The sequence below is a fragment of the Ursus arctos genome, unplaced genomic scaffold (assembly GCF_023065955.2).
Source record: "Ursus arctos isolate Adak ecotype North America unplaced genomic scaffold, UrsArc2.0 scaffold_15, whole genome shotgun sequence".
Taxonomy (NCBI): domain Eukaryota; kingdom Metazoa; phylum Chordata; class Mammalia; order Carnivora; family Ursidae; genus Ursus; species Ursus arctos.
In genome coordinates this window covers 62688014-62708965 of record NW_026622819.1, presented here as the reverse complement: position 1 = coordinate 62708965, position 20952 = coordinate 62688014, and the positions used below count along the sequence as shown (strand labels likewise).

At 56.6% G+C, this 20952-nt stretch overlaps 1 protein-coding gene across 5 annotated transcripts; it reads right to left on the bottom strand.

Moving 5' to 3' along the window:
* Positions 1–1917: 1917 nt before the first annotated feature.
* FGFR4 (fibroblast growth factor receptor 4) lies at positions 1918–12286 on the bottom strand. 5 transcript variants are annotated; one of them, XM_044388598.3, is made up of 19 exons: positions 12140–12286; positions 10572–10679; positions 9583–9726; positions 8725–8988; positions 8554–8634; positions 8264–8430; positions 7619–7742; positions 6884–7074; positions 6609–6747; positions 6084–6277; positions 5830–5975; positions 5621–5742; positions 4313–4423; positions 4036–4226; positions 3530–3652; positions 3372–3442; positions 3012–3149; positions 2715–2820; positions 1918–2616 (listed from the first exon to the last, which is right to left on the bottom strand). In XM_044388598.3, exons 3-19 carry the CDS (start codon positions 9671–9673, stop codon positions 2473–2475), a joined length of 2403 nt encoding a protein of 800 aa, XP_044244533.1. In that variant the 5' UTR covers positions 9674–9726; positions 10572–10679; positions 12140–12286; the 3' UTR covers positions 1918–2472. The 5 variants fall into 5 exon arrangements, with proteins under 5 accessions (XP_044244533.1, XP_044244531.1, XP_026366831.1 ...); XM_044388596.3 differs by lacking the exon at positions 12140–12286 and adding an exon at positions 11699–11861; XM_026511046.4 differs by lacking the exon at positions 10572–10679.
* Positions 12287–20952: the final 8666 nt, after the last annotated feature.

The window sequence follows — 20952 nt, the reverse complement described above, 5'->3', positions numbered from 1 at the left end:
GAGCAACAACAGCCATTGTTGACTGAGCACTTCCAACCGTTCTCTGAGACATGTCATCATTCCTGTGTTTCAGGCTTGAAGAGGGTAACTTTGGTCATAGCGTCTCCCCCATCTCCCCACCCTGCCACACTCATTGTGGACAACCTGACCTTCCCTCCCAGCAGCCTCCTGTTCCCTGGCTTGGACTTTCCAGATTGGGGCAGCTATCTATCTGTTGCTCCCACCAGAGCCCTGACTAATACACAGCCAGCAAGTGGCAGAGTCTGGAGGTGACCCAGTGCTTTTTCTGCAAGCTCCCAAGGCCAGTACCACTGGCAAGGAGGCCACTCAGAACTGGCAGACCGAGGGGACCAAGCTCCAGATGCTGCCATGCCGTTCAGAGAGGCTTGGGGGAGGGGAGATGGAGCAGCAAAGCTTGCATGGGGGAATTAGCAGCATCTGTCTCCTTCTGACTTGGGATGTCAGGAATGTGGCAAGCGTGTGCCTGCCAGGGATGTTGGCAGGGAGGGCGCACAGGGTGGGTAGCTGAGCCCCTCCTGGCCCCCGAGACCTACCAGGCACCATCTGCCCCTGTCACTCTGAGTGACCTGACTCTGGTCTCCCATGTGCACAGGACCTGCCAGGAACCTGGACTTGGGGGTTGGGGGTTGGTCAACTCAGCACCTTCCTTAGTCCCCCATCCTTGTGACCTTAGGCCTGTCACATTCCATTTCCCCATCATTAAGTTGGGAAGGCTGATCTTTGATGAGGCTGTGGTGGGAGACAGTGGTGGGTGACTGAGCCTAGCTCAGCAGTGGGCTCACAGAGGGGAAGTGGAAAAATGGGAGTTCTCATTCGTCACCCCTGTCTCTATACACTACTCTAGCCTCCCAACACTTTCCTCCCCCAGGTGGATTCTTAGGGACCTGCCTGTCCTGTGATGGACTGGGCTGGGCACAGTGACCTCCAGTGGGAGACTAGGTTTGGGAGGGGGGCTCAGTCAGAAGGAGAGTGCATCGGTGGGGGTGTGAAGAGACCCAGAGCAAGAAGAGAAGCATGGCCATGAGCTGCTGCTCAGTCTTCTAGGACAGCCCGGCCCTTCTGCCCCAATATGTATTTTCAGCTGCCACCCATGGGAGGCCATGGGGCAATCCAGGTGGCCCTCACTAAGGGTCTGTCCTGTGCCAGGAGAAGACAGGAGGGAGCACCAGGCACGGGGTCAGGTACCTCCGCCTTGTGGTTCAGGGGCTGGAGAGCAGCAGTAAGTGCCTGGATGGCCCCCGGGGAAGGTTCCAGGCTCAAAGCCCTGGGAAGCTGATCTCCCTGCTCCCCCCAGAGGGTGTTTGAGAACAGGGCCATGACGGCCTCTCCAGGGAAAGGCCAGGCAGGCAGGGACAGCTGCAGCCTAGCCGGGCCGCAACCAGCTGCTGCCCGGGAGACTGGCCAGGGTGGGGTGGGGCGGGGCGGGGTGGGCACAGCCCCCACAAGCCCCCAGTCTGAGCAGCAGAGCGTGGGAGCGGGCAGCAGCCTCGAAGCTGGGCTTCAGGCTTTCACGCTGTGTTAACGGTCAGCTTGGTTAATGCTGAGCAGATGGGGGAGGGGTGCTGCCAGCTCCCTTGGGGACAGTCCCAGGGCAGGCACATGGACACGCATGTGCAGAGGGTCCAAGAGTTCCACCCAGCGGATGGTGCCATGTGGACTCCTCTGCCATTAGCGCTCATTCAGACCATCACGTACACAAGATGGTGCTACGAAGACAGACCAAGACAGAGGTGCACACAGTTCCTGGGGGCGCCCTGAGGTAGCTGAGGTGGATGCAAACCCGAGGCCTGGCACAGAGCCCTCCGTTTGTAGCACGCAGCAAAACTCCCAGCTTGGGGATCCCTCCAGCCAGTTTCCCCTCCATGCACTGCAGGGAAGACACCAGGAACACAGAGGTTTATTTCAAAAAATAATTTATAAAAGGCCATTTGCTTCTGTGTTTTCGGCAGGCTTCCAGCTGCTCAGCTAGGAACACAGGTACCAATGCTCTTTCCACAAGATGCTGGGACAAGCAGCAAAGGGGAGGCAGGGGACACCGGGGGAAATGGGGTTTAGAGGCCCAAGACCTCTCGGTGCAAGGAAGCAGGGAGGTTTAGGACAGCTCTACAGCTAGGTCCAGCCAAACCCCTGGATCAAGGACTGAGTGCTAAGGCCTCGGAGGCCAAGCAGAACCCTAACACTCAGGCCATTAGAACGCTGGGGCCATGACTCTAAAGGCAAGGGCAGGGCCTTAAGACTGAGGTTGAAGTCTGGCTTGGGAGCCCAGGCCAGAACAGGAAGCCTCATGGAGGGACCCCAGGAACAAGAACGGAACTCCCCAAAACAGAACTAGAGATCTGGGATGGTAGCCTGAAGTTGGGGCCTGAGGCTGCCCAAGCCAAGCACTGCCGGGGTGCAGCTCAGCTGGGGGTCCGAGGGCGGCCGCCTGCCTGCACCACCTCGTGGCCCTGCTCATGTCTCCGCCCCCGGGAAGGAAAAGGAGCTGGGCCCCAGGGGCAGGGGGTCGTGGCAGAAGACAGAGTCGTTGGAGGAGCAGCTGCTGGCGTCCCCGCCGGCAGGGGAGTAGGGTCCGAAGGTCAGGCGGAGGTCTAGGTACTACAGGGAACAGTCCTGGTCAGTCCTGGTGGTCAGCTGGGACGAGGGCCAGAGGGGAGTGGGCAGAGAGGGGTCATGGGACAAGAGGGGAGCGGTACCTCCTCGGAGACGGCCAGCAGGACCTTATCCAGTGCCTCCACCAGCTGCTTGAATGTAGGCCTCTGAGAGGGTGCTGCGTGCCAGCACTCCCGCATCAGCCCGTACCTGGCGGAGGGGGTGCGGGGTCAGCTCTAGGTGCAGGGCTTGATGAGGGGTAGGTAGGACCACTCAGCGGAAGGGCACGGGACCTAGGCTCAGACCTCCCCTTGGGGCTGGGAGGAGATGGTGACGGTGAATTAGGAGGCTGGGCAGAGGATAAGGACTGTAAAGTGGGGGAGAGGAGGGTGAGGCCTCACAGCTCTGGGGGGCAGTTCGGGGGCCGGTCCATCCGATGCCCCTCCCGCAGCAGTGAGAACAGCTCCTCCACGGGGATGCCGGGGTACGGGGAGCCCCCAAGGGTGAAGATCTCCCACAGCAGGATCCCGAACGACCACCTAGAGGCAGGACCAGGGCTCAGCAAGGCACAGCTTTGCTCCCTACTCTACGGCTGGGATGGGGGGCCTCGCAGGCACGAGCCACCATGGAGGGTAGGGATTGGAGTCTGGCCCCACGCAGGTCCTAGGGTTGTGTGACCTTGGGCAATTGCTTTGCCCTTTCTGTGGGGCAGGGCAATGAGTGCTGGCAGATATTCCAGACCCCCAAGCCCCAGGACTCACACGTCACTCTGATGTGTGTAGACTCGGTCAAATAAGGCCTCAGGCGCCATCCACTTGACAGGTAGGCGGCCCTGGATGGGAGAGGTAGGGGTCTCGGCGCGGAGTCCCACAGTCCCGGTACCCCCAAGCCCCCTTTCCAGCCCCGCCCCACCCCTCACATTGCTGGTTTTCTTGTAGTAGTCAATGTGGTGGATGCCGCGGGCCAGCCCGAAGTCGGCGATCTTCATCGCATTGTCCTCTGTCACCAGTACGTTTCGGGCAGCCAGGTCCCGGTGGATGCACTGGGGGCAGGGCAGGGACTTAGTTTTATTAGGACACGTGGCTGGAGGCTGGGCACACTGTACTTCCCAGTGACCCTGGGGGAGGCCTCGTCCACTCGTTGAACAGATGAGGAAGTCAAGATTCAGAGAGGGGAGACTAAAGCTAACTTCAGGGCCCATACCCTCCCGCTCACACGGCCTCTTCCCCTGTGCCATGAGAGGAAGGAATAGGGACATGCAGTGTCAACTGTGTACGGATGGGGGGTACAGAAGGGCTTGGGGACATTTAGACAGGGCAATGGAATGGGGAGAGCGGGAGAAGATGAGGACATTCAATGGCAGGGGCAGGAAAGGGAAGAGACGGAGCGGTGAGAATGGTCCAGAGTGCTGCCCACCGCCCATACCTTCCTCGACTCTAGATACTGCATGCCTCGGGCCACCTGGTAGGCGCAGGACACCAGGGCGGGGAAGGAAAGCGGCCCCTCACTGCTCCTCGGCCCGTCAGGGCTGAGGTCAGGGCCCGGGGGCCGCCGGGCCCGCAGGAACTCCCGCAGGTTTCCCTTGGCGGCACACTCCACAATCACGTACAGGGGCCCTGTAGAGGGGAGAGGGGCCAGGGAGGCTGCTGAGGCTGGGGCTCCATACCCCCCCATCCCTGCCCTTAGCCCCAGTCCAACCCACCTTCCTGAGTACAGACGCCCAGCAGATTGATAATGTTCTTGTGTCGGCCAATCAGCTTCATCACCTCCATCTCAGAGACCAGGTCTGCCAAGTCCTTGTCGGAGGCATTGTCTGCGGGGGGGGACAGCCAGGGCGATATACATGGGGGAGCTGCAGGGTCGGGGACAGGACATGGAGTGCTAGGCCTGGAGTCAGAAAGGTCTGGACCTGAATTCCCACTAGGCTGTGTGGCCTTTAAAATGTCGTCTAACTTCTCCGAACCTCAGGATCCTCTTGTAGCAAATGGGACAATGGGTCGCGCCCTACCTCTCACGCCCTACCTCTCACAGCAGCAGGGAAGCAACAAGATCAAGGGTCCACAAGAGGTGGGCCTGTCCGTGAGGGGGACCAGGAAACAGGAGAACTCTGGACAGGAAGAAGTTCTATCTGGAGGTTTGGCATTAGTTCCTCAATGGGGTGAGAGCTCCTGGGGGCGGGAAGCAGGCTGGCGCCCTGAGGTCGGACAGGGGCCTGGTGTCCATCTGGCCTGAGAATTCAGGGAATCGTCAGTGGGGCGCAGCTAGGGGAGGCTGAGAAGAAGCTGCTCCAGATTCTCTTGAGAAGGCTGAGGACCAGGGGCTGGCTGGTGGCCCTGGGCCAATGACATACCCTCCCTGCCAGACCTCACGATGCACATTTCCCAATCCCTGCCTCCCAGAAAGTACCAGGTGGCCCCAGCTGTGCAGAGAGGAGGGGGCGGGGGAGCAGAGATGTGGTTTGGGCTGCTCTTGTAGTGGAGGGGGGTTAGCAGTGATAGGCCCCCATGGTAGGTCCCAGGTATGTCCTATGCACTCTGGGGCTGGTGCTTGGGCTGTTCTCCTAGAGTGGTGGACACAGGGAGACAGATCTGGGAAGGGTCCAGGGTGGGGGAGGCTGAAGGTGTGACTTGGGGGTACTCAGGAGGAATGAGGTGGAAGCCTGTGAGGCTGACAAGGTTGTTTGAGGCCAAGGCTGACATGAGGCCAGGGCTGAGTTGGGGGTCTCTGACCCCAGTCACCCCAAATCCTTATAGTCATCATCATTCCAGCGGTTAAGATTTTAGGTACCAGGCACTTTCCACGAACCTCAGGCCGGGAGGTAGGGACAATTATTTACCCCCAGGTGCCACGTGAGCACATAGGCTCAGACACGGCTTGCCTGGGTTGGTAGCGGAGTTGGGCCCTAGGCCCAAGGGTGGGGTCCTGCCGCCCTTCTGGTCTAACTGGTAGCACCATGAGCCTCTTCTGTTAGTCCCAAGGCCACAGCACGTCCCCCGGGACCACCACTCACCCTTGAGCATCTTGACAGCCACGGTGCTGGCTTGGTCAGGCCGGGCGGGGTCCATGCCGAAGGCCTCCGCACGCACCACCTGCCCGAAGCAGCCCTCACCCAGCGGCTTCCCGAGCACCAGCCTGGAAATGAGAAAGCCGAGGCCTCAGCCATATGAATGTCATTCCTGCCTGGAGCCCGCACCCCCACCCTCCCTCCACGCAGCATACCTGTCCCGGGGGAACTCCCACAGTGGGTCGAGAGGTAGGTCTAGACTCACAAGGCCAGCGAGCAAGGGAGGGCCACTGGAGGACAGACGGACGCCCCGTACTAAGGAGGAGCTCGACTTGGCCGAAGAACCAGACTCCAGGGAGAACTGTAAGGTGGGTGACTCGGTCAGCCTGCTGGAGCTGAGCTGGGTTGGGAAGGCGGGCCAAGAGCTTTGCTACGGGGACACCATGAGGGGTGGGGAACAGCATGGTACCTGTCGGGCCAGAGGGAAGCGGGACAACTTCTGCACAGTGGCGGGCTGCCTGGGGTGCTGGCTGATGAGAACCTGCCCTCGATACAGCCCGGCCAGCAGCAGGAGGACAACCAAAGCCAGAGAGCCGGACACGTACAGAATGATGTCCGTGTACCTGGCCTCAGGCGCTGCTGCTGTCCATGTGAGGTCCTCCTCTGCCCACAGACAGACACATATATAGACAGAAAACTGACCGGTCAGTGGTCGGATGGCCAGCTCCACACCCTCTAACTCAGGCCTCACAGCTCCCAACACACACACCGGGACACACACCAAGAAAGCTGCAGTTGTACCCATCCTGCACACCCCCACCCCAGAGCGTCACACGGCCGTCCCGTGTGGACACGCACAGAAGCACTGCTACACGAGGGATCAAACACACAAATCCGCATGCCACGTCCCAAGCCCTACAGGCCAAGGGACACAGCCCGCCGCTGGATCAGAGCAGGATTCCGGCAGCCTCTCCCGGCCCCCTCGAGTGCTCACCTGGCAGCACCGTGAGCCAGGCGGACTGGTAGGAGAGGCCAATGGAGTTGCCCGCCAGGCAGGTGTATTCGCCCGCATCCTCAGCTGACACGTTCCGAAGGTACAGGACCTCCACCTCTGAGCTATTGATGTCTGCTGTCTGGGGATGGGGACATACTCAGGGGTCACAACAGGGCCTGGGGCCATATTATGGCCAGGAAGGAAGCTGGGGACCACCCCCCACCCCCACGCCCCATGGGAGAGCCGTGGGGTTCAGGAGCTGCTGGGGGCCGGACCTTCAGGACTTGCACGTAGGGGAAGCCGTCGGCCCCGAAACTGCTGCCGTTGATGACGATGTGCTTCAGCCACTGGATGTGGGGCTGGGCGTCGCTGTACACCTTGCACAGCAGCTCCACGTCGCTGCCTGCCACGGCTGTCGTGTTGGCCGGGAGCCCCGCCTGCAGGATGGGCCGGTGCGGGGACCGCTCTGGGGGCCGGGCCAGGCGGTCAACCCTGACCGGTGGTACCCACGGAAGCACCCGGGTCACCTGCCTCCAGCATTTCCCCCACCTCAGCTCAAGGGAGGGAACTTCCCTGATACACAACTCAGACCTTGTCTGCCCCCTGCTTACCCTGCTGAAACCTTCCATAGCTCCCTACTGCCTTTAGGGTCAAGGACGACTTCAGACTCTAGCTTTCAAAACCCTCCACGACGCGGCTCCCCGCTTAGGTACCACACCCCAGGCACACACCTCCTCACAAATGCATTGTGTTCGTTACACCTCGGACCTTTATTCAGCCTGGGCCCTCTGCCTGGATGTCCCTCCCACTTTTTCTCTCAGCTGACCCCTGTTCCTCCAGGTCAACATCACCCCCCCCCCCCCCCCCCGTGCTTCCCGCCCACCCACTGGGACACCTAGGGCAGTTTGAGCCATCTGAGCCTGAGGCCGCGTCGCCTGCCAGACTGGGCGCTACCTGAGGGCAGTGTCAGGGCCCCACCCCCACACCGCCTTGCCTGCCCGTCCGCTCACCCAGCACATCCAGCAGGTAGCTGTAGCGGATGCTGCCCATCGCGTTCTCCACCAGGCAAGTGTATGTGCCACGGTCCGAGGGCACCACGCTTTCCATCACCAGGCTCCAGTGCTGGTGGCGCAGCTGGGGGTGGGGGAGGCGTCTATGAGTGGCCATTCACCTGTGCCCACCCCGGGTTCCAGGGCACGAAGAGGTCAGATCCTGCCCACAGGGGTCTTCTCAAGCTCCAGAGACCCTGGGGAGGCCAGGCCCAGGCCGAGAAGTGTCTGACCCCTTGGTTTGAGCCTCTGAGTTTTAGTGTGGCCTCTTCCTGGCTGTACCCCTTGAGCCAGTTTTGCCCTCTTGGAGGGAGTCTCAGCTTCCTCACTGCACCCAGGAGCTGAGAATGAGCTGCTAACACTCCATACCTGCCAGTCAGGGAGCTTCCCACTTTACGAGGAAAGCCAAGGCTGAGAGATTAAGTCACTTGCGGGAGGGCGGCAGAGTGGGGATTTGAATCGGAGCTGTCCCAGTCTACGGTCTAGTGCTCCTCCTAGGGCCCGCAGTGGCCTTCCTCATTAGAGAAGGAATGACTTCTAGGTATGAGCGGACCAATGGGGGAGTGAAAACGGAGGAGCAAACGATCTTGGAACCTGGAGACTCACCCGAATGCCTCCAATGCGATGCTCCCCATGGAAGTCCTGTCCGTCCTTGAGCCAGCGGATGGTGGGTGTGGGGTTGCCTGCAGCTGGACAGCGGAACTTGACGGTGTTCCCAGCAGGCACTGCGTGCAGTTTCTTCTCCATGCGCTGAGGGTGTGTCCAGTAGGGAGCTGGAGGGGAGGGGAAAGGAGAACTTAGTGCCCCCAGGATGACCACCTGTTTCCACACAGGTGTCTTCTTTTCAGTGACCAGCTGGGAGGTAGGGAAATGAGTCCCTGACGACTCATACTGACCTTGCTGGGGGTAAATATGCCCGTTCAAGGGGCCCCCATGGGCCTTAGGGTCCTCATTACCATTGCTGGAGGTCAAGGAGTCTATGTCAGGGACAAAAAGAGATGTCTGAGGTCTAGGATGGGAGGGTCTCTCTCCCCAGGCACCCTTTAGCCCCTGCTAGACCCCCTTACCATCCACAACCAAGGTAACATTGTGCAGGACAAGCATGGAGCCTCGGGCCAGGCAGAGGTAGCAGCCAGCGTCCTCCGGTAGGAAGCCGGCGATCTCCAAGCGGCCCCTCCAGCCTCGTACCCGGCCAGCAGGTGGTAGGCGACTGCCCTCCTTGTACCAGTGGCCACCACGCTCAGCCCGCCCACAGCATAGCCGCACAGGCTGCCCGAGGGCCACGGTCAGCTCCTGCTCTTGCTGCTCTGGGCTGGGGGCCAGGCAGGGCTCTGTGGGCCAAGGGCAGAGGTCAGTGAGCCCCACAGCCCCAGCTGAGGGGCCGCCTGTGTCTGGAGAAGATGCTGCACGGGCAGGGCACAAGCACCCCTGGGCACATGCCGGACACCGCTGCTCCTCTGCACACACATCCCATGCTACAGATGCTATATGTAAGGCACTTGCGTAGCACACGTGCTGGACTGGACATGCCATCGCCACACACACACGCACACGCACATGCTACAGGTGCCACATACAGGGCACAGCACCCTCACAGTGCATACACCGCACATGCCGCTGGGCCTCCCAAACCACACACCCGGTGCACAGAACACACACACACACACACACATACACACGGCCAGGGGCTCACCACCAGCTCTGCAGCCCAGCTCAGGACCCTCCACCCTGCAAGGCCATTCCTCTCTTGTGGACACAGAGATAGGCGGACGCTTGCTGGGAGCCAGACACTGAGTCTCAATGGTGGGGCCCTGTCCTGCTGTCACCACCTCAGGGGCTGGGCCAGGTCCTTTCCAGCTTCGCTCAGCTAGTAGCCTCCTCCAGGTGCCCACCCCTGCCACCCGCTCCCACCCTAAAGGCCATACCTAGCTCCATTTCCTCGGAGGCTTCAAGAGACAAAGCTGGAGCCCCAGGCACCTCCACCAGGACCCCCAGCAGAGCCAACAGCAGCCACATATCCTTCCTGCTGCTCACAGGGACCCAGTGCGGGCTTACCACCAACTGCCTTCCTGGAAAGGAGGGAGAAGAACTCCTGCTATGCATGCACCTTTGGTAGTGCTATTCCCCTATTTTGCGGATGAAGAAACTGAGACCGGAAGTGGTCAGGAGACTTGTCCAACCCCCCGCACCCCACGCAGCAGCACAGCAGAGACTGGAAGCCACTCTGCTGTTGCCAGAGCCCAAAGCTTCTTCCCAGTAGGTTGTGCGGGGGGCAGGGCCGGGCTTCCTGCTCTCCTCCGGTCCTGCTGAGACCCTGGCACAAGTTCACAGAAAGGGCAGTTTGGGGATTCTTTCCTTGGAGGAAAGCGGAGAATGGAGACATATCTTCTGCTCGCTCTCAGCACACATAATTTATTTTTTGCTGAATAAATGAATTTATTGCTGAAGAACCAAAAAAAAAAAAAAAAACCCACGAAATCTAATACAAGGCCAAACTTCAGCATCTGGGTGTTATCTGATCTGACCCACACTTCTAGCATTGCTGACATTTTCATGGCCAGCTTTGAATACCTTCAGTGGCAGGGCACTCACTCCTAACAAAGCAGCACAGTCCATGGCGAGCAGAAGTTCTTCCTCACTCTGAACCAGAATGGCATGCTGGGAATACATCTGCTCTTTGTATCCTCACAACTCCGTTTGAGGCAACATGGGCTCTGTGTCCAGCAAAGCCAAGTTCAAATCCTGACTCTTACCAACTTGCAAGTCCCTGTCCCTCTCTGGGTGCTGTCCTCAGAGGACTGCTTTGAGGATAAAAGAGACCATATGGAGGGGCTGGGGACACAGAATGTTGGCATGTTCTCCCCCCCCACCCCACCCCGTGACTGTCACTCTGGGTCTGCCCTTGGCCAATTACCTCTGATTCTGGTGCGGTTCCTGTCAGGTATGAGGTACACACCCACACTATCCGTATGCCACCAAGGATGTCTCCATCTCCCAAAAGGAGCACTCAAAACGGCATCAGCTGGGGCAGGGGAAGAGGTGACCAATGTAGTCACAGGGGACTACTGGCTATTACCTGGGACTCCATAAATCAGGAGGCACTGGTGTCTCTGAATCTACTTGCCCAGGAAGCTCACTGCACCCTGTCTCTTCAGCCACTGCCCCCGTTCCAGCTCTGGCTCTGAGGCAGGGGACACTTAGCTTGTCCTGACCAAAGCCATCATCTCCCCCTCCAACTGCTCCTTCCCTGGGTTGCCCCTGCAGCTGGGGCATCATCTCTCCCCATCCCACTTCACCCCTCCTCCACTTCCAGTCCCATCTGCCTCCTCAATCCTCCAGTCCTTCTCACCTCCCTTGCTTGGACCCAAGGCAGGCAATGGTCATCTCTAGCTTGGGCCTTTGCAAACATCTCTCTTGGCTCTCCAGCCTCCACTCTCCAGCAGAGCTTTAGAAATTATAAGTATCTGCCATGTCACCACCCCAGATCCCCCAGCTTTCAAGCCCTTAATGGCTGCCCATGGCCAGCAGGATCCAATCTACAGTTTATCCACCATTCTAGGCCTCCCTCCCTGCCCTTGTCAATATCTTTGGTTGCAGTCTGCTCCTTCAGCCTCTTCAGCACTAAAGCCATTGGCTTTCAAAACTGGGCATGTCTTCTCTCTTGCACATACATACCTCTGTGTCCCCATTTCTCTTCACCACCCCACTCAGATTCCACTGTTCCTGCACCCACCCCCAGCTTCCATTGCCCTCCTCCATAGAATCCCCCCACCCTGCTCTGTTCTGCAGGGAGAGCAGCCCTCTGGGTCCACAGCTCCAGTTGGGAGAGGGGTGGGGAGGTCTGGGGATTTTATTTCCATTCCTAGGCTGCCCTGACCTTGTAACCTCAGGACCCTTCCTAGGATCACACGCGGCCGCAGACAGACCAACCCACCGCCTTGCTCAGGGGGTGAAGGGCCTGACTCTGGCATCAGACAGTCTTGGGTTCTCCTTCAGCCTCCCTCACTCAAGCGCTGGGGGACCCTGGGCAAATGACCGCACCTCTGGGATCCTCAGCTTCCTCATCTCTACTCGGGGCGCGCAGACGGTCCAGCAGCCGAGGGACCAGCGCGCTCTTCTTCCTCCACCCCTACCCGGCCACCCTGGGGGGAGGTGCGAGTCGGCAGGTCTAGAGGGGGAGCTGCAGAGACAGCCGGCCCGCCCCCGCCCGGGTGGGCAATGAGTAACCAGCTCCATGGCCAGGGTGCTCTTTGGACGGAGCGGGACAAAAGGCCCTGTGTGCGCTGCGGGTTACTGATTTACCGTCTCCTCCACCCCCCTTCCAAGAGGACGCCCAGGTCCCCCGTGCTGGGCGGGGGCAGCTCCCTGAGCCCCGCCGCCGCTCGCCCTCTGGCGGCGGGGAGCGCAGCCTGGGCCCGCAAGGGGACCCGGCTCACCTCAAGCCTCCGGGGTCCCGCTCCAGGCACAGAGTTCCCGGCTCACCTGGGTCCTCCGCGGCCCCGCTCCCAGCTCCGGCCAGTCCCGACACCCGCGCCCAGCGGGGACCGCAGACTCAGCCGGGGCGCTCCTCCGCCGCGGGCCAGAGAGCCAGGAATGCACCCGCGACAGCGGCGTGGCCGCGGGAGGCCCAGCGCCCCGCCCACCTCGGGCCCCGCCCCTCCTGGACCAGCTCTATCCTGACAGCAGCTTGGCGGGGGACAACCCAGCGCCCCGCCCACCTCCGCCCGGCCCCTCCTGGACCAGCTCTATCAAGAGAACCACCACGCGGCGAGGAGCGCAGCGTCCCGTCCACCTGGAGACCAGTCCCCAAATCCAACAGAGCTGAGGGGCGCACTGGGTCAGCCCGATCCGGGGCCCCTCCCCAGCCCTCTACACGCCCCATCAGACTCCGCCTCTTTTGCCGCACCTAAACCAGGCTTCCAAGTTCTAGTTACTTGCATTATCCTCTGCTCTTCACCCCTTTTAGGGAGCAACACCCAGCAGTCCTGACCGGCCAGCCTCCACAGACCTTGGCCCAACCTGGCTACTCTGGTTTCCGTGCAATCACCATACAGTGGCTAGGAGATCCCCTCTGCCCCCAACCACTCCCATCCATTCTCTGCACAACATTAAGACTGATATTTGAAATACAAATCTTGGGGGGCGCCTGGCTGGCTCCGTCGGTGGAGTATGCGACTTTTGATTTTGGGGTTGTGAGTTTGAACCCCACGTTGGGTGTAGAGATTACTTAAAAATAAAATCTTTTCTTAAAAAGATTTTATTTATTTGAGGGGGAGGGGCAGAGGGAGAGGGACAAGCAGACTCCCCGCTGAGCAGGGAACCCAAGGCCCGCTGGATCTAGGAGCCCTGAGATCACGACCTGAGCCAAGTTAGACGCTTAACCAAGTGAGCCACCCAAGCGCCCCTTAAAAATAGAATCTCAAAAAAAAAAAAAAAAAAAGAAGAAGAAAAGAAAAGAAAAAAAAAAAAAAAAACAAATCTGAATGTATCCACTACCCCTTTAAAACTTTCTACTAGCTTCCCATAATGATTCTTGGCATGACCTGGCCCCGGTCCACATCTCCACACAAATCCTTCATTTCTTACCTTGCTCCCACTCTACCTCTGGGCCTTTGCACATATGGTCCTCTCTTCTTGGAACGATTGTTCCCCTCCAGGTCTGGTTGGTTCCATCTTATTCTTAGATGTCAGCTCACTGCCTCAGAGAAGCCCTCTGGACCTGCCAGGTTCCTTTTAGATGCCTTCTGTCCTGTGAGCATGGAGAAAGAAGCAGGAAGTGAAGCGATTCAGAGCGCAGATTTCAGGACTCACATCTCAACACCATCACACTTGGAGTAACCTTGGCAGGTTAGTCCATCTCTGTTTTTTCATTTTCTCATCAGTAAAGGAAGTATAATGATAGATAGTATCTTCCCCGCGACCTTTTGCAGAGTAAACATGTATAAGGCTGTAGAACTGCCTGGTATATGACACTTGCTTTGTAATGTTAACTATGATTATTTAGGACCCGTTATTTCTTCATCCTCACGGAACATTCCAGAACTGTTACTAAACAGTTGTGTAAATAGAAGGCAGGAACTGCTACAGACTTCAACAATGTATCCCAAGCACCTGGCACACAGTGGGTACCCCCAATAGTTCTGCCCCACCTTGCTCGGGTCTGCCTCACTTGGAAGCATCTCTCCCCTTGAGCAACTAGACAGTGGTCAAACTAGGAGGGCAGCTGAACTTTGACCTCTGCCCAAGCCTCACCTGAAGTCTAAGCCCTCCACTCCTCGGAAGGCTTCTTGAGGAGAAAGGAAACCCCTTAGCTGGGGTCTCAGACTCATCTCCCAGGTGCCCCGCTAGCTGGTGGAGACCCTGCCCAAAGGGAAGCAGCTTCCTTTCCCATTGCTATGCGGAGAAGTCTAGCTCTCTCCACCCTAACTCCCTCCGGGGATAGAGGCTTTTCCTTTGCATAACTTGAAAGCCCAATAAAGTGATTTTTTCCCCTTCTCAAACAAAATAATGATTTCCTCCCAAAGATAAATCAGAAAATAATTGGCTATCTTTTAAAACCAGTTGGTTCTGATCCCCTCATTCAGGGTCCTTCCTTGCTGAGTACCTGGAAAGGTTGAGGCTCCTGGCACTGGAGGAGCCCAGCAAATGGAAGCCTCCTGCCCAGAGGGGCCTCACCAGACCTCCCGGACTCCTGGAGAGATCCAGCTCCCCACCTGTGGTCCTCTGCGGGCTCCCCTTAGAGAATGTGCTTGTTGCGGGGCGGAGGGGGAGGGGTGAGCTGCCAGTAGGAGCTGGACCCCACACAGCTTCGTTCAACTTCCAGGCACTTCTCAGGTTTACCTGAGCCAAAGGCAAAGGAAAGGCTTTCATAGTCCAGGCTGTGCAACCTGCCTGCCTCCTGAGATGGCCAAGTCCCTCGGACTGGCAATCCTATACCTCCCACCCCCACGGCTGCACATCCCTGTCCATCTGCCACCCTGCACTCGTGACCTCTGAGGAGTCACACGGACCCTCTGTGGCATCTGATGCTCTTTCACGTCATTCATTCATACACACATTCATTTGCCAGGTGTCAGTTAAAGGTTCATTATGTGGTATGCACTGTTCAAGCGGTAATCTGCCCCAGCCCCTCCCCCTCAAGGAGCTGCTGCCCTGTAGTGTGGAGAGATGGCTAAGTAAACAGAGCACAGAAGGAGACATGCTGAGGGAGTCTGGGAGAGGCATCCAAGCCTGTCTCCCGATCACGGTCTCACTCTCTTGGTAACAATGTTCCACCAGTGACATTTGCAGTCTCTCTCTCTCAAAACCTTTCAAACACAAGCTCTTGGGGCGCCTGGGTGGCTCAGTCGTTAAGCGTCTGCCTTCAGCTCAGGGCGTGATCCCAGAGTTCTAGGATCGAGCCCCGCATCGGGCTCCCTGCTCCGCTGGGAAGCCTGCTTCTTCCTCTCCCACACCACCCGCTTGTGTTCCCTCTCTCACTGGCTGTCTCTCTCTCTGTCAAATAAATAAAATCTTTAAAAAACCCCCACAAAACACGACCCACCCCACACGCCCCTAGCAGGAGGTCAGGAGCCTGCCATCCTAAAATCCTGCCTTTAGTCTGCTTCTGCCTCAGTTTCTTTATTCAGAAAATGGGCACACTCCTGCTTCTTTTTCCCCAGGGATATTGGAGGAAGTGAATGGGACTGGGTTTCAGGAGAACAGGAAGTAGGGAGGAAGTTCTTTCCTTGGTGAGCTCCCACCGTCCACCAGATGCCATGCCAAGCTAGGTGTTATACATGCAGCATATCCTTTGATCCTCCCCCAAACCAGATGGGGTTAGAATCCTTAGCTACGTTTTGCAGGTAAGGAAACAGAGGCTCAGGCAGATGGAATGACTTGTCTAAAGTCATGTAGCAGGGCGATTGGCTGGCTCAGTCAGTAGAACACGTGACTCTGGATCTCAGGGTCACGATTTCAAGCCTCATGTCGGGCATGGAGCTTACTTAAAAACATGCAGTTGCATAGCAAGTGGACAACAGAGCTGAGCTGAACCCCGATCTTCTGGGACAAAGAGAGCGAGCTCAGGGCGACTCTCCACAGACTTGGGATTTTTGACGCTCCGGCACCAGCCTGCTTTCTGCCCCCATCCTTCACTTCAGCCCAGGAAGGTGCAGACCCTCCCGGACGTGAGTGCAAGAGGCGGCTGGGGCGGGGCACTGCTCTCCCCGTGCAGGTGGCCAGTACTGGCGGGGCACCTATGAAGCACCAGGTCCGAGGCGGAGGTTTGCGGAGTCTGGGCTCCTGAAGTGCGAGGCTGGGCCGGGAGGGACTCCTGAGGCCAGGCCCTGCCCCCCACCTGCCTGAGAGCAGAGCTGGGGGGAGGGGGCAGACGTCGCCTGGTGCCGACCGTGTTGCTCTTGGATGGCAGCCGGGCCGGGGAACACTGGGGCTCTTGTGCGGAAGGGCTGCCCTGAGCCCCTGCCCAGGCCCCATTCCAGCCCAGGCCTGGCCCAAGCCCTGGCCTCTGAGCCAGGCCTGTGCTTTCTTGTCTTCTTTCCTTCATTTCTTTCCTTTAAAATGATTTTTATTTTGAGAAAGTTTTAAAATATAAAAAAAGTGCACAGGGTAATATCATATACTTGCTACTCAGAATTGACGATTATTATTACTTTTTCATTTTTTTTTAAGATTTTATTTATTTATTTGACAGAGATAGAGACAGCCAGCGAGAGAGGGAACACAAGCAGGGGGAGTGGGAGAGGAAGAAGCAGGCTCATAGCGGAGGAGCCTGACGTGGGGCTCCATCCCATAACGCCAGGATCACGCCCTGAGCCGAAGGCAGACGCTTAACCGCTGTGCCACCCAGGCGCCCCTACTTTTTCATTTTTTCTAACCCCTTTTCTCTCTGGCTCTTCTCACAGACTCCAGGGAGGTCTGGCTTGGCTTGTCAACATGGAGGGGACACTGATAGCAAGTGACTGGTGAAAGGTTGGGTTTTAGAACCACACAGATAAAGGTTTGAATCCTGAAAACTTGGGAACTTCGACAAGTCACTTAATGTTAAGCCTCTGTTTCATTTTCTGTAAAATGGCAACAATAGGTTTTCTGTGAGGACTTGGTGTAATGATGTGTGAGAGCCCTGGCACACAGCCCAAGCTCAGGAAAAATTGGCCAGTATTAATAATAGCAGCTCTGGGTCTAGGTAGGACCTACCCAAATGTTGAGTAACACACTTTTGTGACCAAGAGTGAGGGACTGTAAGGGTCACCCCTCTCCCAACCCTTATATCTCCTTATTCCCCACCCATTGGGCACCTTTAAGCCCAATTTCTGTGTGGGGAAAACAAAGCCATGAATTGCAGGCTGCCAGGGCATCGTGGTGGAGGCAGGGAGCCTGGTGCTGATGTTGGCAGCCTGGGAGAGGATGAAGCCAGAGAGAGGGGGATGGGCCAGGAGGAATATGGGGCTCTCCTTGGGATAGTCCTGGTGCTTCCCAGAGTCTCAGCAGCACCCTTGGCACTCTCGTCCCCTAGTCCCAGACAGTGCGGCCCCATGTCCTGGGAGGCTCTCAGGGTTTGTCAGACTCGGCTATCCCTAGACTTGGGCCTACAAACCTCACACCTACTGGGGCTTGGCATGCATATATTTGTGAAGGTGAGAAGGGTCCAGGACAGCTGTGAGGTGGCGGAAGCTGGGCAGGAAGGGTTACAGGGCTAGTAGTCTGCATCAGGAAAGAAGCCTCAGGGGGCCCTCACCCTTCTCTACCTTGCCTTGTGCCCACCTGGACTATATAGGATTTTGTCTGGGCATAAAAATCAGAAAACCTAAATGGCAAGGGCTTTAACGAAACAGGTTAACTCATCCCTCGTTAGTACCAGGCCTCCCAAGTCTGGGGATGGGTGACGGTGGGTCTGAAATCAGGGTTGAGGTCCCTTTAATTCTCTACACTTTGCCCAAATGGTTGTAAGATGGTGGCTTCAGCTCCTGCCATCACATTTGTGCTCAGGCAGGAGGAAAAAAGAAGCCACAGAGAGTTGAATCTGTATCCAGCAACTTCTGATTTTATCTCTTTGGGGAGCCTGTTATACATTGTCACCCCTAACTGCAATGGAGGCCAGAAGGGTCTGCTAGAAAGAAGGGGGGGCTTCATAGTCTCTGTATCACCAGCCTTCTCTTCAGTGCCCAAACGACTTCTTTATCATTATTATTTTTTAGGTAAACTCTACCTCCCAGTGTGGGACTCAAACTCATGACTCCAAGATCAAGATTTGCACGCTCCACTGACCGAGCCAGCCAGGTGCCCCACCAAAATGGCTTCTTTAAAACACAGATTTAGGGGCACCTGGGTGGCTCAGTGGGTGAGGTGTCTGCCTTTGGCTCAGGTCGTGATCCTGGGGTCCTGGGGTTGAGCCCCACATCGCATCGCGCTCCCTGCACGGTGGGGAGCCTGCGTCTCCCTCTCCTCCCTGCTCTTGCTCTCTCTTGCTATCTGTGTCTCTCTCTCTCAAATAAATAAATAAATGAAATATTAAAAAAAATAAAAGTAAACATAAACCACAGATTTAACCAACTCACCCCTCAGCTTCAACTACTCTCTCCCTCCCTCCCGCTGGCAACCCCAGCTCCTCAGCTTGGCACTGGGGGCCCTTCCAGACCGGCCTCTGCTGCTGTCTCCTGTCCCACTTCCCGTCTCCGCAGGGATGCGTGTTCTGTGTGCCAGCTGCCCTGAGCTCCAGGTGAGCCCTCCTGAAAGTGCCTTGGTGCCTTTGTACTTGCTGTTCTCATTGCTGGGAATATCCTTCCTTGGTCCTGCCTCCCCTCTTCCCTTCCCTCCAGCCATCGCACCAGATGACTGCCATTCAGCTTTCTGGACTCCTCACAAGTGTTCCCTCTTCTCTGACAACCTTCCTGACCACCTTGAACTGGACACCTGAACACTCCTCCTCTCTCTGAAAACAGCTCTTCCATTTTCTTTGAGGTCCTGGCCTTCCCTTACTCCCAGTCCACTGGGATTTGGGTCGAGCCAACTTCTCCCTGGTTCCTGTGGTGCGCATGTGCCCCTGGACTTGGCTAATGAGATTATTCCATCCCCCAGGCTATTATTATTGGTCAGGGATGAGCATGTGGCCCAAGCAGGGCTAATGAGAGCCAGTCTGGGTCTTTTATTGGAACTAATGGGGACCTAACACTCTCTGAGGCTACTGAGGCATGAATACGGAAGCCCAGCCCTGCTTGAGAGAGCCTGCTTATGAATGAGGCCAACACAGGAAACAAGAGGGCCGAGAGACGGAGCATGCCTGCATTTAGCCATGCCTCGAGGCAGAAATTACTACTTGGAACATTTCATTACCATGAGCCAAATAATTTTTTTCTTAAGCTAATTTGTCTTTTTTTTTTTTACTCTTTATAAATAAAAAGCCCCTAATAAACGTCCTCTCAGTAGAAGTGACCCCTCCCTCCTTTGCGTCTCCACTACCCTCTGTTGGCTCCCAGGCCACAGTACTCACCAGTTTACATGTCAGCAAATTCATCACGTCATTGCCCTATTTCTTTAAAACCTTTCAACAGCTTCCTGTTGCTTTTATTTTTAAAGATTTCATTCATTTATTTGACAGAGAGAGAGAGAGAGAGCACAAACAGGGGGAGTGGCAGCAGAGGCAGAGGGAGAAGCAAGCTCCCCGCTGAGCAGCAAGCCCAATGCGGGCTCGATCCTAGAACCCTGGGATCATGACCTGAGCCAAGGCAGACGCTTAACCAACTGAGCCACCCAGGCGCCCCTTCCTGTTGCTTTTAGAATAAACACCTGTATTAGTTACCTACTGCTACATAACAAATACCCCTAAACGTAATGGCTTTGAATAACAAACATTTGGGGACGCCTGGGTGGCTCAGGGACGCCTGCGTGGCTGAACTTAAACTAGCTGGAGTTTGTTCCTTTTGCTTTTAGCTGAAAATCTTGATACACCCTGAGGGACCTGGGTCCTGCCAGTCTCTTTCCTTATCTGGTGACATACTATCCCTCTTTCAAGGTGATAAGCATCATCTTGCCTCAGGGCCTTGGCACATGCTTTTCCCTCTACCTGGAACATCCTCTCCCCACCTTTCCCTGCTTACGGGCTAATTCCTATTCATCCTTCAAGTCTCAGCTTGCGTGTCACTTCCTCAGAGAGACCGGCCTGCCCTGCCCCCACACCCCCTCCACCTAGGCTGTCCTATTATATGCTCTGGCTACATTGGCATTTTTCTTTTAGCATTTTATCACAATTGGAATGAGATCTAGGACTGAAATTATGTCTCATTCCAGGGTCCTGGCATATAGGGGGACTGAGGAAAAATAAACTCTTCTCATACTCTCTAGGGACCTCTGTCTTACCCTAACAGCCTTCTGCCACACGCTGCTCAGCCTCTATCAGACTTCCTGACTCTCAATATTTTCATTCGGGTGCAAGTAACAGATATCTCAACTCAAATGGGCTTAAGCAAAATAGTGAATTTATTGGCTTATGTAAGTTTAATGTATTTTTTTTTAAAGATTTTATTTATTTATTTGACAGAGATAGAGACAGCCAGCGAGAGAGGAACACAAGCAGGAGGAGTGGGAGAGGAAGAGGCAGGCTCATAGCGGTGGAGCCTGATGTGGGGCTCGATCCCATAACGCTGGGATCACGCCCTGAGCCGAAGGCAGACGCTTAACCGCTGTGCCACCCAGGCGCCCCCAATGTATTTTTTAAAAGATTTTATTTATTTGAGAGAGAGAGCAAGACAGAAATAGTGACAGAGAGCATGAGTGGGGAGGCGAGGGAGAAGCAGGCTCCCCGCCGAGCCCAACCCCAGGACCCTGGGATCATGACCTGAGCCGAAGGCAGACATCTAACCAACTGAGCCACCCAGGTGCCCCTGGCTTATGTCATTTTAAAGTCCAGGGGTGGATCCAGGCCTCAGGAACAGCCAGACCAAGACTCATTCTCTTTTGCTTTCTTCCCTATGGCTCCGTTCTCTGGCAGGTGCTCCCCAAGAGGTGACAAAGAAGGCTACCAACAGCTCTGGGGTCAAAACCTTCCTGCTTAGGGGCGCCTGGGTGGCACAGCGGTTAAGCGTCTGCCTTTGGCTCAGGGCATGATCCCGGTGTTATGGGATCGAGCCCCACATCAGGCTCCTCCGCTATGAGCCTGCTTCTTCCTTTCCCACTCCCCCTGCTTGTGTTCCCTCTCTCGCTGGCTGTCTCTCTCTCTGTCGAATAAATAAATAAAATCTTAAAAAAAAAAAACCTTCCCATTTAGCAACTCCTTCCCGGTTCTAGCAGAAGCCAGGAGG

Excerpts from the sequence above, each read along its gene's own strand:
- FGFR4 (XM_044388598.3), bottom strand. The coding sequence starts at position 9,673 with ATGTGGCTGCTGTTGGCTCTGCTGGGGGTCCTGGTGGAGGTGCCTGGG. Across the intron at positions 7,743-8,263 it reads ATCGCATTGGAGGCATTCGG|CTGCGCCACCAGCACTGGAG; the intron begins GTGAGTCTCCAG and ends CCCCACCCCCAG. Across the intron at positions 7,075-7,618 it reads CTACCTGCTGGATGTGCTGG|AGCGGTCCCCGCACCGGCCC; the intron begins GTGAGCGGACGG and ends CCCGGCCCCCAG.